Consider the following 17,526-nt stretch of genomic DNA (forward strand, 5'->3'; position numbering starts at 1 on the left):
CACTTTAAGAAAACGTGCCTTTTCTACAGCCAGGCCCACCCTTTGGAACTCGCTTCCTCCGGAGCTGAGACAAGAACCGTGTCTTCAAACATTCAAGAAACACCTCAAAACTTGGCTCTTCAGACAAGCCTTCCCGGAGGCTCGAGAACATTCAGACACTGGTCAAAGGACATAACAGGACATTAGGGAGACTCTGGTCAATGGACTTAACTGAACCATAGAGAGACTCAACCTCTCTAACATATCCCCCGATTCGTAGAGAGACAACCTCTCCAGCATATTCCCCGATCCTGATTTAATGCCACTCACCCCCCCCCCTCGCTCTTCCTTCCCCCATCCTCCTCGCTCTTCCTTTCGCCCATCCTTCAACCAGATCTTCTCAATCCATCTTTCAGCCTGAGCTTCTCAACCCTCTCCTTCCTCATGGCCACCCGATTCCTCTGGGCCCCACCACGCCCTTCCTATTCCACTTACTCATAGCAATATATATTAGTCGCCTTACTTTATGTATCGCTTTTTTTCCACTGTTTTGCTGCCCCATTATATTTGTCATTCGTTTTTTGACGACCTGTTTATTTATAATCAACTGTTATCTATAATGGTTTTATTTATTATTGTTTATTTATAATTATTTTTTCTATATTCACCTGTTTTATTTATAATTGCTTATTTATAATTATTATTATTTTTTTCTATATTCACCTGTTATTTAATGATTTGACGACTTGTTTCAATGTAACGCCATAGCTGCGACTGTTCTGTTTCAATGGAAACCGATATGATTTGATATTTTTATCAAGAATGTCGGTATATAAAAATTCTAAATAAATAAATAAATAAATAGATAGATAGATAAATCTTGAGTATTGTGCAACCTCATCTTGAGTATTGTGTGCAGGTCTGCTCACTACATATCAAAAAAGGTGACAATCAGAAAAAGTCCAGAGAAGGGCGACCAAAATGATAAAGGGAATGGAACGATTCCCCTATGAAGAAAAGCTAAAGAGGTTAGCAGTCTTCAACTTGAAAAAGAGACTGCTGAAGGGAGATATGATAGAGGTCTATAAAATAATGAGTGGAAAGGTTGTTTACTCTTCCCAAAAGTACAAAGACTAGGGGACTTGCAGGACAATGTGGTAAAAGCTGTTAATGAGCTGTTTTAAAAAAAAAAATTTAGACAAGTTCCTGGAAGAAAAGTCCATAAACTATTAAGGTGGACTTGGTGAAATCCATTGCTTATCCTTGATATAAGCAGCATTGACCTTCTGGGATCCTGCCAAGTACTTGTGACCTAGACTGGCCACTGTTTGAAACAGTTTACTAGGCTTGACAGACCTTTGGTCTGACAGTATGGCAAATATGTTCCTAATTATTTTGAAAACTATATTCAATTACACCTATATTTAGGTCCATCTGGCTAGATTCACATTACTATCTAGAGCAGCAGTTCCAAAACAGTGAGTTATAATCCCAATTGGGGTCACAAAAATCAGTGGATGGGTTCACAACAAAACAGAGCCACCTCCTCCATACAGACTTCCAATTCAACCTGCAAGAAGTGGCTGTCATCATTCAGTCATAGTACCTTCCCTCTTCCTCTTGCATGGGTTTCATGTTAGAATGGAAATCAACATGGAGGACTGGAGGAGTCTGTAAGCACTTTGATTCATACTGCCCATGCTGGCTATTTCCACCACCATTTCATCTCTACTAACCTATTGCAGGGAAAGTGTGGGAGAGAGAAAGGGGGGTATGTGTTCAACATCTGATGTGTGAATTTAATTGTTAAATTGGTATCATACTGGATAAAAGTCTGAGATGTATTGACAAAGCCAAAAGCCATAAATTAGCTATTAAGCAGGTCAATACAGTAAAGTGCGGCCGCGGTTACCCTGCTCCTAACCCACTTTCTACTCACTTTTCGGAAGCGTTAGTCCAACCCACGATACACTATCCCCTTTAACCTACTCTTACCGCCTCTTTAAGTCACCGGGTAACCCCTTCCGCCCGCGGCATGTATATTACATGTAAACGATCGAATTAGCTATTCCCACCCATTCAGTAACGCGCGCCTCAACTATCGCTTTCTTACCCTGCCGTTTTGCCGCGCGTTTAACCTAAATTACCGCCTACCCCTACGTTAGAGGCAGGGGTAAGGGTAGACGACAAACTTTCCCCCAAAAGGAAACCTAAAAACCTAAAATCCCCTCCTCCCGAAGTGACTTGACATGTTACCAACTTACTTTTTGTTGCTTTCAGCCTCTTCCCTTCTCTGCTGTCCTCCGGAGGGGGCAGCTGGCGGCGAAAGCAGCTTGCAGCATTCCCCCCCGCGCAGGTCCCGGGTCTCCTGGCTCAGCCCTCATCTGAAGATTGTGAAGTCAGGTAAGAGCCCACTGTTATGTGCCCTCTCCAGTCACGGCACGAGCGGAGCGAAGCGTACTTTCATTGGCTTGAGCGCCCGTCAATTTGGGTGCTCAAGCCAATGAAAGCACATGGATGGGCGTGCGTGACGCACGCCGTGACGTCACGCCTGCCCATGTGCTTACATTGGCTTGAGCGCCCGTCAATTTGGGCGCTCAAGCCAATGAAGCACATGGACGGGCAGTCGTGACGTCACGCACGCCCGTCCATGTGCTTTCATTGGCTGGAGCGCCCAAATTGACGGGTGCTCAAGCCAATGTAAGCACATGGACAGGCGGGTGTGACGTCATGGCGTGCGTCACGCACGCCCGTCCATGTGCTTTCATTGGCTTGAGCGCCCAAATTGACAGGCGCTCAAGCCAATGAAGCACATGGACGGGCAGTCGTGACGTCACGCACGCCCGTCCATATGCTTTCATTGGCTGGAGCGCCCAAATTGACGGGCGCTCAAGCCAATGAAAGTACGCTTTGCTTCGCTCGCGCCGTGACTGGAGAGGGCACATAACAGTGGGCTCTTACTTGACTTCACAATCTTCAGATGAGGGCTGAGCCAGGAAAACCGGGACCTGCGCGGGGGGTCCGCTGCAAGCTGCTTTCGCCGCCGGCTGCCCCCTCCGGAGGACGGCAGAGAAGGGAAGGGGCTGAAAGCAACAAAAAGTAAGTTTTCATGGGTTAAAGTTGGGATCCACTTCCTGGTGCCTGGCATTTCAAATGTCATTTGAAATGACATTTGAAATGACAGGTACCAGCGCACCCAGGATACTGTATAGGCGCTGTATTAAGCGCCTATACAGTAAAATGGGTTGCGCAGGCCTAACGCGTCACAGACGCTTCTTGGACACGGCTTGCATTTGCAAGCTATTTAAATACAGTATCGAGCGGTAGGTGAGCAGGACTGTGCGTGCGGCAAACGCGGGTGCGCCCGGCACTAACGCAGCTCTTCCTACCGCTCCTTACTGTATCGGCCCGAAGATTCACTAGTTCTCTATTTTCACATTTTGCATCCTACATAGTTTAACATGCATATTTCAGGTTGCTTTTTTTTTTTTGCCAAACATATAGAAATGAGAATTGTCTGTACACATTAGCCCTAATACTGGCTTAAATTGCTGTTTTATGACATACAAAATAAACTACCAAAACATGACAAGCCCTGAACACATTATGACTATATAGACATGTTTCTTAAAACTCATCTGTTGGACATAAAATATAATCTGCATTGAATTTCCAAAAAACAATATAAATTAAATTTTTTATATATATATATATATATATATATATGTAAAGTAAATTTAGAGAAAAAGGCACCTGTGAGTCATGAAGCTGGTTGTGGAAACGTTGGATTAAGTCATTCAACTCTTCATTTAGCTCAGATGTTAAACTTAGCCCTGATATGCTACCTGTGGTCTCTGTTACAACTACAAAACAAAAAAAGTTAGTTATCTCAAAATTCACAAATAGAAGTTATTCAAAATAATAAATGAAGTAAAATAGCAAATACTTATTTAAAGCAGCATGCAGAATTAAGTATTTAGCGATGCAAGATTGTCCAACTTTGAAGCACTGTTAGAGAGTTGATAGTTTTCAATCAAACATTCTAGGCCAACTTAAAAAAAATATCTATTTCTTCCTATACCAGTATCATCCATGATAGCGATGGCTTGTTCTGCTTTGTGCTGCAGGGCAAGTAGAGCAGCTTGTCTTCCTTGAAGAGCTCTTAGCTGTTCCTGCTGTTGTAGCATCTTTTTTAGTAAGTCATGTTGTTTCTTTAGATTTTCTAGTTCCTCTTTAGCCTCCTGCCTCGGGTCTACAGCCTGAAGTAACAAACTATGGTTAGTACCAAGAACTATAGTTTCAGGAAGAGTATATCAATTACACTAAGCAACACAAATCATAATTTTAACTTGGCAGACAAAATTTTCCTACATTACTTTGCAGATGATAGTTTCTTCAATTGCTACACTTCCCATTTTCAAAACACTTTAGGAAGATATTCATAAATGGACAATTCAAAAATAATGCAATTTGAATTTCCAAAAAGAAGAGCAGGAGGCTGGGGCTTTCCCCTTAGTATCACAACTTGAGAATTTTTTTCCAATAATATGAAGGCATCTTTAACTGCTATCTTGAAGACTAAGAAGAATTGTTAGAAGAAAAAGTCTACCAAAACCAAGGAAACAGCAAAAGCAACCCGACTGAGTGGACAGAGTAAAGAAAAATTAGAAACTTACGAAAAGAACAGGTAAATTTAAAAATGCTCAACATGAAATATATATTCTTGCAATTAGCCAAATTACTGGCTCTGTAGCCCTTTTGAAACAGCACCTAAAGATACTTGTGTAAAGTTACCATGTAAAGGTTATAAGCATATGTACACCTTTTTGGTACCGCAGGTCATATATATCAATTTTTGCGAATCTTTTCAGTTGCAGATAAAAAGTGAAAATGGGGGGGGGGGGGGGGGGGGGTCATCACATGATGCAGTGAGACCAGCAGGACATGTTAACTAGGAGCTCTAGGTTCCACCTCTTGAACTTTTCAATTTTAAACTTATTCTGGCTTTTTCCTTGCTGATGCAAATCCAGAGTAAGCTTTAACTATAGGAGTAAAAAGTCATTGGATAGGTGGCGATGTCCATTTGTGGATTACAAACTGGCTAAAAGATAGGAAACAGAGTAGGATTAAATGGACAATTTTCTCAGTGGAAGGGAGTAGGCAGTGGAGTGCCTCAGGGATCTGTATTGGGACTCATACTTTTCAATATATTTATAAATGATCTGGAAAGAAATACGACGAGTGAGGTAATCAAATTTGCAGATGATACAAAATTGTTCATAGTAGTTAAATCGCAAGCAGATTGTGATAAATTGCAGGAAGACCTTGTGAGACTAGAAAATTGGGCATCAAAATGGCAGATGAAATTTAATGTGGATAAGTGCAAGGTGATGCATATAGGGAAAAATAACCCATGCCATAGTTACACAATCTTAGGTTCCATAATAGGTGCCACTACCCAAGAAAGAGATCTAGGCGTCATAGTGGATAACACATTGAAATCGTCGGTTCAGTGTGCTGCAGCAGTCAAATAAACAAACAATGTTGGGAATTATTAGAAAGGGAATGGTGAATAAAACGGAAAATGTCATAATGCCTCTCTATCGCTCCATGGTGAGACCACACCTTGAATACTGTGTACAATTATGGTCACCGCATCTCAAAAAAGAGATAATTGCAATGGAGAAGGTACAGAGAAGGGCTACCAAAATGATAAGGGGAATGGAACAGCTCCCCTATGAGGAAAGACTAAAGAGGTTAGGACTTTTCAGCTTGGAGAAGAGACGGCTGAGGGGGGATATGATAGAGGTTTAAAATCATGAGATGTCTAGAATGGGTAGATATGTATCGGTTATTTACGCTTTCAGATAATAGAAAGACTAGGGGGCACTCCATGAAGTTAGCATGTGGCACATTTAAAACTAATCGGAGAAAGTTCTTTTTCACTCAATGCAAAATTAAACTCTGGAATTTGTTGCCAGAGGATGTGGTTAGTGCAGTTAATATAGCTGTGTTTAAAAAAGGATTGGATAAGTTTTTGGAGAAGGTCATTACCTGCTATTAATTAAATGGATTTAGAAAATAGCCACTGCTATTACTAGCAACGATAACATGGAATAGACTTAGTTTTTGGGTACTTGCCAGGTTCTTATGGCCTGGATTGGATGCTGGGCTTGATGGACCCTTGGTCTGACCCAGTATGGCATGTTCTTGTGACTGAGTTGTGATCAAATCAGATCTAGATATCTATCTACTAAAGTAACGAGAAAAGGGAACGTCAAAGACACAGACTCCAAAATGGCTGACATCGAAGAAGAAACATTGGAAGGAGCCTTAGATGATGTGGTGACTGCAACTGTGACTAAAGTTGTGGTTGAGGTACTATACTAAGTATGATGCCATGAATACGAATATTACAAAGCTGAAGACCTCCATCACCGATTCTGAAAAGCAACTTGAGGCAGCCAAGACTTGCATATCTTCGGTAAAGGTAAATCATGCCTTGGGAGGAAGAATTTAACTGCTGGAAAAAATGGTGGTGGAAAAAGATATCAAGACTAGAGAACTGGAGAATCACTCCAGGCTAAATAACTTACGCTTTTGTAGGTGTCTCGGAAAGCTTAGCAGATGAACTGATTTGCTGGAAAATAAATTGATCCAAGAGTTAAAATTAACTGATCATGCAGTATCCGTGATCATGGAACAAGCCTCCAGAGTAGGTCCAAAGTCTGCTTCTCGCATGAGACAACAGGTGGTTTTGGCCCACCTTTTAAAAATATGTTCATGAAAATGCTATTTTTGCTAAGTTTTATTTTACCTGTTTCTGATCTCCCTTCCTTATTAGGCATGCCTCAACTGTAGAATATGATTATCATTGGTTTAATAGTTTTGTTTTATGTGGTATTTATAATGTTTCCTCTTAATTTCATTTAATTGTAAAGCCTGTTGCTGATTTATTGTTCATTGTAAACCGAGGTGATGTTTTTAACGTGCCGCGGTATATAAAAAAAATCACTAAATAAATAAATAAAATAAATATTTGACAAGCAAGTCGCAAAGTTAAAGATCTTACCTGGAAAGGCAGCATAGTACTCTATCTTTCAAGATTTTTTCAATCAGGTTGTAATTAAGCAGTGCAATTTTGCTCCAATCTGCACAGCCCTAATGAACTGAGGCATTCACTTTGTGCTGCAATATCCAGCGAGGCTCAAGCTCTGGCATGAAGTGAAAATGCTTATGCTGGAATCAGTGTCCGCATCCAAGGAGTTTTTTCAACAATTGCTGAAAAGCTGATCTCATTCTTGCTGCTAAGGTTTTTCGTAGTCATGCTTTGCTGGGAAAATATTTTTGAGCCTTTTGATAACTTCTGGGCTTACCATGGGGCAAGCCCAGAAGTTATTGATCATTTGATTATTTATGTGAAATTCCAGGAAGAGGTGGTTTATTACTCACCAACATTGAGGCCGTGATGCATACTGAGTCATTCTATCATTAAAAAGATAAGACTTGCACCTCTGTTTTTCAAATGATATATTGGGGCTCTACTCTATAGAAGCATGGTTACTGTTACTTTTAATATACTCCTTGTTATGTGACTGGATTTAAACTCTTTACCAAGTTTATGTTTAGCTTGGGCACCTAAGGATCTTTTTGTGGACTCGAACAACATGGGTATTTTAGACCGGGATCCAGGGTATTAGCCATATGATTTGTTTCCCAGTAGCTCTATGCTTTCAGGGGCTCTGAAGACTGCCAGCAACTGCGTACGGACAGTTGATTTTTAAGAAACAGCAAACCTTCGTTAATCAGATTCAAATGGCTTGTGCAGTATCAAATTTTATCACGATTTAGATGCTGCTCCTGGAGTAAGTTATTAGTTTGTTCTTTCTACTTTGGGTCCAGAGTTGCATCACATGTTTTCTAGTGATCCTGATGCCCGAGAGTAGTGATGTTTGTTATTGTACATTAGTGTTGGTTTGGCGGGGGGGGGGGGGGGGGGGGGGGGGGGGATATGGGGGGCTTTTGCTGTTGAGATGCTGTGAAAGCACGATTTAAACAGTGTTGCAGATTCTAATTTAGATCGATCCCCCAGTGGTTTTGTAACAGTTCAGAGGCTGTAAAAAAGTATTATTTTTGCACAATCAGCTAGCTTTAGTTGATGTTTGGAGACTTCTCAACCTGCTTGTGAGGGATTATACTCAGGTGAGGGCTCATCCAACCCACATTAGGATTGATCATCTTTAAATGTCTGAAAAATGTGTTAACTGAAATTGTGAATATTGAAACTCTAGTGATCTCCAACCAATGTTTCCAGTCATGTGCATCTCATGGGGCATATCTCTACCAAGGCCTTGTGGCAGATCATACCTGCACTGGCTCATGATAAATTATTTTTGGTAGACTGTTGGAAAAAATATGAAGCCACTCATATAAATACACCCATTCTGTACTGACAAAATGCAAAGGCAGTCATGAGAGGGAGAATTACAAGCAACACGATTGCTAAGGAATAAAAGTTGGATGAAGATAGCCTAGATTTGAGTGATCAGTAGCAGAAATACAAGACAGTGGTAAGAAATTTTCATCAGATCAAGGTTCAATATCTTTAACTACAACATAGACAATGATGCTCCATCTATGTAACTGCTTTTCTGCACTATTGTTCAAATTGTAAAGTTTTATTATAACTGCACCCCTGTTTCTTGTGAACCAGCATGATGGGACAACTGTCTTGAATGTTGGTATATAAAAAAACTTAAATAAATAAATAAATAAATAAATAAATAAATAAATGTGCAGAACATTCCATTTTCTTAGGCAAAAGTTTTACTTCTTTGGCAATAAATCTAATAAAATGGTGGCGAATTTGGTGAAATTGCATTCTGGTTCTAAATTTCTCTCTGCTGTCTTGGATGAATCTGGTAAGTAGAATACTTCTGCAAGTGCTATTTGTGCTGTATTTAAGGAGTTTTTATGAAAAGCTATGTACAGCTGTCCCACATGATCACCAAGATCGAGATACATTTATTGAAGATTTTGCCCTCCCCTTCCCTTCAGATGAGCAGATCTCCAAACTCTGAATGCTCCTATAACAGGCTCTGAAATCGAAGTTGTAATATAAGATTTGAAAAATGTCTCCCTATTTCCTGTTCCTGAAAGTCTGTTGGCAAACTTTCATTGGGAAGCTCGGGAAGATCCACCATCCGAGCACGCTCCGCTCTTGAGCTGCCAGGGACGAAAGGATTGAGAACTACCCAAAAGGCCAGGTCCATTGAAAAGTCGCCCCTTTGTAGGGTCGAAAATGCCTTAAACCCTGAAAACGACCCCTCATACTAAAAGGGTACTGTAACTGTCTTATCCTCCAGCAACCGAGGCACCAGAGACTCATCCCACTTACTAGCCAGTTTCTCCAACTCTCCCAAACAAGAGCGAGTCTTTAGAGTGCATCTTGGTAAGACTGCCTTTGGAAGCTATGGCAACTGACCAATTTAGCAACCAGAATTGACACCTATCCACTATCACCGAAGCCACCCCTCTGGCCGAGATCCGGACCAAATCACAGCCTGCATCCGCTAAAAAGGCAGCAGCAGGCTCCAAAACTACTCTGGAATTCCCTCCAGACTCAAACGCCTGAGAGAGAAGCAGACAAGTTCTTGCCACTAGGGCGCAACAGGAGGCAATCTGTAAATTCATCACCACCTCAAAGGCTTGTTTAAGAATAGCCTCAATCCTTTTATCATTTACATCCTTCAAGATTGCTCCTCCCTCTACAGGGATATAGTTGTGATGGAAAAAGTACAGAGAAGAGCAACCAAAATGATAAAGGGGATGGAACAGCTCCCCTATGAGGAAAGGCTGAAGAGGTTAGGGCTGTTCAGCTTGGAGAAGAGATGGCTGAGGGGAGAACATGATAGAGGTCTTTAAGATCATGAGAGGTCTTGAACGAGTAGATGTGAATCAGTTATTTACACGTTCCAATAATAGAAGGACTACAGGGCATTCCATGAAGTTAGCAAGTAGCACATTGAAGACTAATCAAAGAAAATTCTTTCACTCAACGCACGATAAAGTTCTGAAATTTGTTGCCAGCGGATGTGGTTAGTGCAGTTAGTGTAGCTGGGTTCAAAAAAGGTTTGGATAAGTTCTTGGAGGAGAAGTCCATTAATGGCTATTAATCAAGTTTACTTAGGAAGTAGCCACTGCTATTAATTGCATCAGTAGCATGGGATCTTCTTAGTGTTTGGGTAATTGCCAGGTTCTTGTGGCCTGGTTTGGCCTCTATTGGAAACAGGATGCTGGGCTTGATGGACCCTTGGTCTGACCCAGCATAACAATTTCTTATGATCTTATAGTTGACCACTTAGAAACGGCACAAAGCAGAGCATCCACTTTGGGAAAAACCGCAAACACTCTCTCATAGCTAGATCCAGTGTTCGACCCCCTTTAAAAGTGCCTCTGGGGCATCCAGATCAATCAATTCCTGAATAGCATCCATTACAGGTAAAAAAAAAAACAAGAGGCTTTATATAAGGACATCAAAATGGGATTCTTCCTTGGCTCCAACATAGCATCCGAACCAGGGACACCCAGCTGTTTCAAGGTCTGGGAAATCAGGGCTAACAGTTCATCTCCACGAAAAAAAACCACATGGCTCGATTCGGTTCCAGCCCTAGAGGAATTTCCACATCTTCAATGGAATCAGGATCATCCTCATAATCAGTGCCATCTGCATTCCTGTCGGGAAAAGCCACAGGGAGCAGTAATGGGCCCCAGCACTTAAACAGAGGACTGGAAGAAGGAAGAGCCACTGGCTGAGGATCTGACCGGGCAGAAATGGGGGAAGCGGAGGACTGCGCCTGAAGAAAGGCTTGTAAGCCTTCAAAACATTCCACCCAAGAAAATGCAGCCGGGTCCAAACAAAGCCCAGAAGGAAATGGAGCTGGTCCCACAGAACTGCTCTCACCAACAGAGAAGTCAGTCAAGGGAGAACCAAGATCTGGTGTCCCCCCAGTCAAAGCTGTGACCAACCCATCATCAGAATGGGAAGAGCTCAGCTTAGCAATTTAACTCTCCCTGAGCGTCTGAGCAGCGCTGACACAGGTTAGAAGCCAGATCAGGCTGAGAAGGCCTAATATGGTAAGCAACACAAACAGGAAGATGCTTAGGCTTCTTGCTTACTGGCGCCTTTGTAGAGGTAAATGTGTGTCATAACGGCACAATCCATGCACCCAGTTAAGCACGTAAAAAAGTTGCATGTAAAAAGTGCTTTCAAATATTGAGTACCGACGCACTGCACACACCGGCCTATAGAGGGCAGCAGTATACACACAAAAGCGTGCGGAAACGACTGCCGTGGCCTACCACATAGCGTGCAAGAACAAAGCCTAAGTGCGGGGCTTAACCCACCAGAGCCACGCAACCCGCCAGGCTGCCCAGTTCCAACCCCAACAGGAGTGAGAACAAAGGTCGGTACGGTACACCAAGAACAGAGACTGGAGGAAGTCCTGAAACCCCTCTGTCTCTGATTCAGGTTCAAACTTTTTTTTTTTTTTTTTTTTGCTTAAACCTTACCTGAGCTCAGTGCTTAGTCTCCAGCTGCAGGTGGAGAGGGCATCTGCAGTCACCTCAGCACTTGGCCTCCTGCCTTTCAGCTGAACTAGCAGCTAAGTCCACGCTGGGAAACCCAGCTATTGGACTAAGGCACACCTCTGAGGGACCACATAAATCATCTCAGGAATTCTCAACTGGGAGAGGGACCTTTAGGTATCACCACAGGAGAGCAGGGCTTTCTTTTCCTGAATTTAGAATTTCAAATTTCTCCTTCCAAAAACCTCTAAGCAATCCCCATAGGGAGATGCACATCCACCATCTACTGGAAAAGTGTTGCTTACCTGTAACAGGTGTTCTCACAGGTCAGCAGGATGTTAGTCCTCACAAATGGGTGACATCAGTGGACGGAGCCCTGCTACGGAAAACTTTTCTGTCAAAATTTCTATAAAGCTTTGACTGACGCTGGCACACTGAGTGCACCGAGCATGCTCAGCCTGCAATTATCCCTGTGACCACAGGTGTCTTCCCTCACTCTACTCTTATAGCAAAAAGCACAAGCAAAAGTAAAATAATAAAACGTATGTAGACCCAACTCCGCAGGGTGGCGGGTGGGTTTCGTGAGGACTAACATCTTGCTGTCCTGTGAGAACACCTGCTTTCTCACAGGACAAACAAATGGGTGAGTACCGAGCTGAGGATGCCCAAGAGTGTACCCAATGCACCAAAGATGTGCAAAAGGCGCAACGTCGGGGGTGGAAATTGGTACAGAGGGATCCTGAAACCCTTAACGGTTTGGTGGAAGGATGCTGGGTAGTTAAACCCAACTGAAGAGGAGTAGATGGACTGGCCAAACATGGAAGCATGCCGGCCAGTCTTATCTAAGCGATAACGGGCTGCGAAGGTATGGAGAGAGCTCCAGGTCGCAGCTTTACAAATATGTACAAGCGGCACCGGCTGAAGGTGAGTTATTGAGGCTGGTACGGCCCTAACAGAGTGTGGTTACACACGTGTTGTAGTGGAATGCCTGCTTGTTAGTAGGAAAAAGATACAGACCGTCAATTAGGAGGAATAGGTCTGTTTGCCCACTGGAACTCGCAGCTTGGCTTTAGCCACAGGAGGAAAGAGTTAGGTGTAATTCCTATGGAGTGTAGTGCGGCCTGGATAGAATGCAAGTGCACTTTTACAGTCCAAGGAGTGGAAAACCCTCTCGCTCTGGTGAAAGAGAGGTGTTGGGAAAAAGTAGGCAGAGTATATTCTGAATAAGGTGAGATGCTGCGTCTACCTTAAGAAGGATATGAAGTTAAGTACGTAAAACCACTTGGTCACGGAGGAACAGAGGGTCGGGTGAGAATGTAACAAGGTGTGGAACTAATAACCTAATAACACAGCTGAGAACCAACACTTCAACGCCATCCAACACATACTTCCACCACAACAAAGACATTTCTCTACAATCATTCGAACCCATCACTACTTCTGAGATTCTCTCTATACTGAAGAAAATGAAACCTTCATCTCACCCTTTAGACCACATCCCATCCAAACTTCTCCTGCTAATACCAGAAGCAATCTCCAATGCTCTGACAGACATTATTAACTGTTCCCTAGCACAAGGAATCTACCCGGACGACCTGAAAATTGCATCCATCAAACCGCTCTTAAAAAAACCCAACTTAAATCCTAATAATCCTAACAATTTCCGTCCTATATCCAATCTTCCGTTCATAGCTAAGGTAATGGAAAAATTAGTTAACTCCAGACTCTCAGACTACCTCGAAAACACAACATTCTGTTCCCATCTCAATATGGCTTCAGAAAAGCTCTAAGTACTGAATCACTACTAATTTCCCTGACCGACTACCTCATCATGGGCCTGGATAAAGGTCACACTTATTTACTGATCCTACTGGACCTATCAGCTGCCTTTGATACGGTTAACCACTCCACCCTACTAATTCAATTAGCAAACATCGGAATAACAGGAACAGCACTATCATGGTTCAAATCGTTCTTAGGGAATAGAAAATACAAAGTCAAAATCCACAACAAAGAATCTCAACACTACTCTTCATCTACAGGAGTTCCACAGGGCTCCTCCCTTTCACCAACGCTCTTTAATATATACCTGCTCCCTCTTTGCCAACTGCTAACTAACTTAAACCTTAAACACTTTCTGTATGCAGATGACGTCCAGATAGTCATACCCGTTAAAGAATCATACACCAAAACTCTAGAATTCTGGGAAACTTGTCTTCAAAAAATTGATGCTCTCCTCTCAAACCTTAATCTAATACTAAACTCTTCAAAAAGTGAACTCCTCCTAATTTCTTCTGAAAACAGTAACTTCGACACAAATCCTCCACCCAATTTACAAACTCCACAAGTAAGAAACTTGGGAGCTATAGTGGATAACAGGTTAAACCTAAAAGCATTCATAAATCAAACTACTAAGGACTGCTTCTATAAACTCCAAGTCTTAAAAAGAATAAGACCACTCTTCCATTTTCATGACTACAGAACTATTCTACAATCAATAATATTTGCTAAACTAGATTACTGCAACTCTTTGCTTTTAGGTCTTCCATCATCTCACACTAAACCCCTTCAGATGGTCCAAAACACGGCTGCGAGAATATTAACTAACACACGGAGAAGAGACCACATATCACCAATCCTCAAAGACCTGCACTGGCTGCCAATTCACTACAGAATCATATATAAGTCCATAACCACTATTTTCAAAGCTATACATCAACAATCTCAGCTCAACCTTCAAATTCCTCTCAAAAAATTCACGTCCATAAGACCAATCAGAGAGTCCTATAGAGAAACCCTACAAGTACCACACTCCAAATCCATGAAGCACATAACCGCCAGAGACAGGGCTTTCTCCACTGCAGGACCAACACTGTGGAACTCCATCCCACCAGATTTGCGACAGGAACCATGCCTTCCTACTTTTAGGAAAAGACTTAAAACGTGGCTATTCATGAAAGCATTTCCTGAACTAAACTGAACCTATTCCATTATCAACCAGTCGCCCAGACTTTGCCTTAATCATGGTAATTAACATCCCTACCTCTTAAGGACAATTCATCAATGCTATAAGCACATTGACTGGCATATATGTTCTTTCTATTTAAACCCCTGCTTCTTTTCTCCGATCCAAGTTACTTTATTCCCTTGTTTTATTGTAACTGCATTCCTTAGCCTTCGCTTGTTTTATGTTTTTTACTACTATTATTATTATTATTTATTACTAAATGTTATTTTTTGACTTTGTTCCCTATCCACTTGTTAATTGTAAACTGACATGATGCGATATTTATCGCGAATGCCGGTATAGAAAAACTTAAAATAAATAAATAAAATAAATAACTCACTGACCCTGTTGGCAGAAGTGATGACTATGAGGGAAAGAATTTCCCATTGCAGACTGTTAAGTGAGAGGATTGGCAAGGCTCGAAAGGGGAACGAATGAGTCTTGTAAGCACTAATATATAGGCCCCATTCCGTAACCAGTAAAAATAGAGGCGGCTTAATCAGTGGATAACCAATGGTAAGCTGACTCAGAATGGGTTGAACCATTAATCGGGTATCCCTATTCCCAAGTGGTATGCCAAGTAGAATCGAGGCGTACCCATTTAGAGGATGTCTGGGGAGCAGGGAGTAAGAAAAATAAAGGGGATAAAAACTTTTTTTTTTTTTTTTTTTTTTTTTTACACGACACGTGGTAAATCATGCCATTTTGAATGGTAAGATTTATGTGTAGAAGGTTTTTGAGATGCTACCAGTACCTGAGAACATCAGGGAGTTCATGATATGAGACTGACCTGTGAGAAGGCGAATTGGTTACTGGTGTGATAGATTAAGAAGTATGGGAAAGCATTTATTTTATTTATTGATTTTTATATACCGACATTCGTCGGAACATCATGCCGGTTTACATTGTAACAAATTAACAAGAGAGTGAAATATAATAAACAGGGATGGGGAAGGGGGAGCAGCAATGAAGGAGGAGAGAGGACAGCAGTAGGAAGGATAGATAAAGATTTTATAGGAACATTCGAAATATAAATTAACAATAGACAATATATGTACAGGTGGGCTGGTAGGGCATACTGGTCTCGGCCAGGACGTGGGTCTGAGAAGTGTGTACCCCCGTCCCGGTGCAGCATAATAAGTGTGCTGGCTATGAGACATCGAAAGAGACACATATAAGAAGATTTTGTTGCAGCAAAGGCGTCCATGGGAACGCATTAGAGACATGTGTAGGGAGTAGAATCTGTTCACTGTATGGTTTTATTCAGACGCAGAGGGCAAGTTCGGTTGACCTCAGCGCTAGAAGATTTTTCTCGCTACACATGTAGTCCGAGACCATCTGAGAGGATGGAAACCTATATGGAGAAGGTCTGCTAGTGCATTCAGTAAGTCTGTTAGATAAGTGGCCCGGGGATGCATGGAATGAGCAAGGGCCAAAAGTAGAGCTGCACAGCTTCCTAGCAGAGCAGCTAAGAGGTTGTGCGTGCTTGTGTGTTGGAAATACCACAATGTCACTATGCTGTCTGTCTGTATGCACAAAGGTTTGCTGCATAGGCAGTATTGTAAGGCATAAAAGGCATAACTCATGGCTCAAAGCTCCAGGAAGTTAATGTGAAACTCTGCATGGAGAGGAAGAGACGCATATTGGGTTGAGAAGATGTTAGTTCTAACTCTGCAACCCTGAGTAAATGCGAGCATGAGCAAGACATGTCTAGGTTTTGGTTCTAGATCTGCAATATGGATCAGGGACGATAGCGGTTGAACAACTTAGGTCCACTGATAATTGGTTTTCACGGAATCTTACTCATAGCAATTTTTTGGGACCTATGAGTAAATGCATGGTGAAAAAATGCCGTGGCCCAACAATGAAAGAATTGAGGGGCTGAGGTTATGGTGTATGCGCGCAGAGACATATAGGAATTTGTCAGAATGTCTGCGCGGTTGTTGGACAGGAAGTTCGTTGTGATTGTGGTGTCCAGAAGTGTGCTATATGGGATTTATGGTAATGAACAGCAATCCCAGGTAGTAGATTTATAGTGAGTAATGAAGAAGGTAGAGCTCCTTGCTTGGGTTGACTGTTATGCAGCTGTCTATGCAAGGAAAAGCGTGAATAATGTTTTACTCCGTAGAGAAACAGCAGTCATTGCTAGTGATGTAATGAAATACCCAAGTTGCCAAAGCTGGTGCAACCGGCAGAGCTTGGGATTGTAATATTGTTGACTCACCATGAAGCACACAGAAAGAATAGAGGAGAGAGGCAACCTACTTACTGCGGTATGGTAGCATGGTGACGAAAGATACCATTTTACCTGCACCTTCTGAAGAAAGTTGATATTTCTGAGGTCCAGGATGGGCGGAGAGTAACTACTTTCGTTGAAAGAAAGAATAGTGAAATTAAAACTCCCCTACTGCCCCCCCCCCCCCCTTCTGCGCTTTGTAGCGTACGGGGACTGTACCCTGAACCTTGGAACAAAGTGGGGTGGCCGCTCTGATATCCGGCAAGTTGAGAGACCAGGTGGTGTCCAACTGGCGGGGCTGACGTAATCAGAATATCATGTAATCTCCCACGGGAGCGTGAGCGATAAGAGTCGTACCCGCATTTCTGTGTGCTATACAAGAAAACGTCGAGACCTGTCGCCAGGTCTCGAGGTGGACTTGCAATTGAGACAGTGTTTGCTGAATCTCGTGTTTAGCAAATCAGTGAATGCATCTGGAATTTTGGTCCGTAATTAGGAACCAGAAACCAGAGTATTAATCAGTACAGAATCCCGTTGCTAACAATGGAAGGATGTCCTGATGTAATCCCAAATGATTGGTAGAGAGGTTCTCTTGGTATTGTGTACGACATAGCTGGCAACAGCAGTATGTGACACTAATACAATTCTTGAAAGGCCAGATGACCTAGAAGCTTTCGAACCATATGGCCCGATTTAGAGAACAGGTCTCAATGGGATT

General features: G+C 42.3%; 1 protein-coding gene across 1 annotated transcript in view; it reads right to left on the minus strand.

The window, feature by feature from the left end:
- The window catches only part of PCM1 (pericentriolar material 1), a 1,078,029-nt gene that overhangs the window by 903,434 nt on the left and 157,069 nt on the right, over positions 1-17,526 (minus strand). The window contains 2 exon segments of the mRNA XM_029604912.1: positions 3,733-3,842; positions 4,061-4,238. Coding sequence (XP_029460772.1) covers positions 3,733-3,842; positions 4,061-4,238 — 288 coding nt within the window.

The sequence above is a fragment of the Rhinatrema bivittatum genome, chromosome 1, assembly GCF_901001135.1.
Source record: "Rhinatrema bivittatum chromosome 1, aRhiBiv1.1, whole genome shotgun sequence".
NCBI lineage: Eukaryota > Metazoa > Chordata > Amphibia > Gymnophiona > Rhinatrematidae > Rhinatrema > Rhinatrema bivittatum.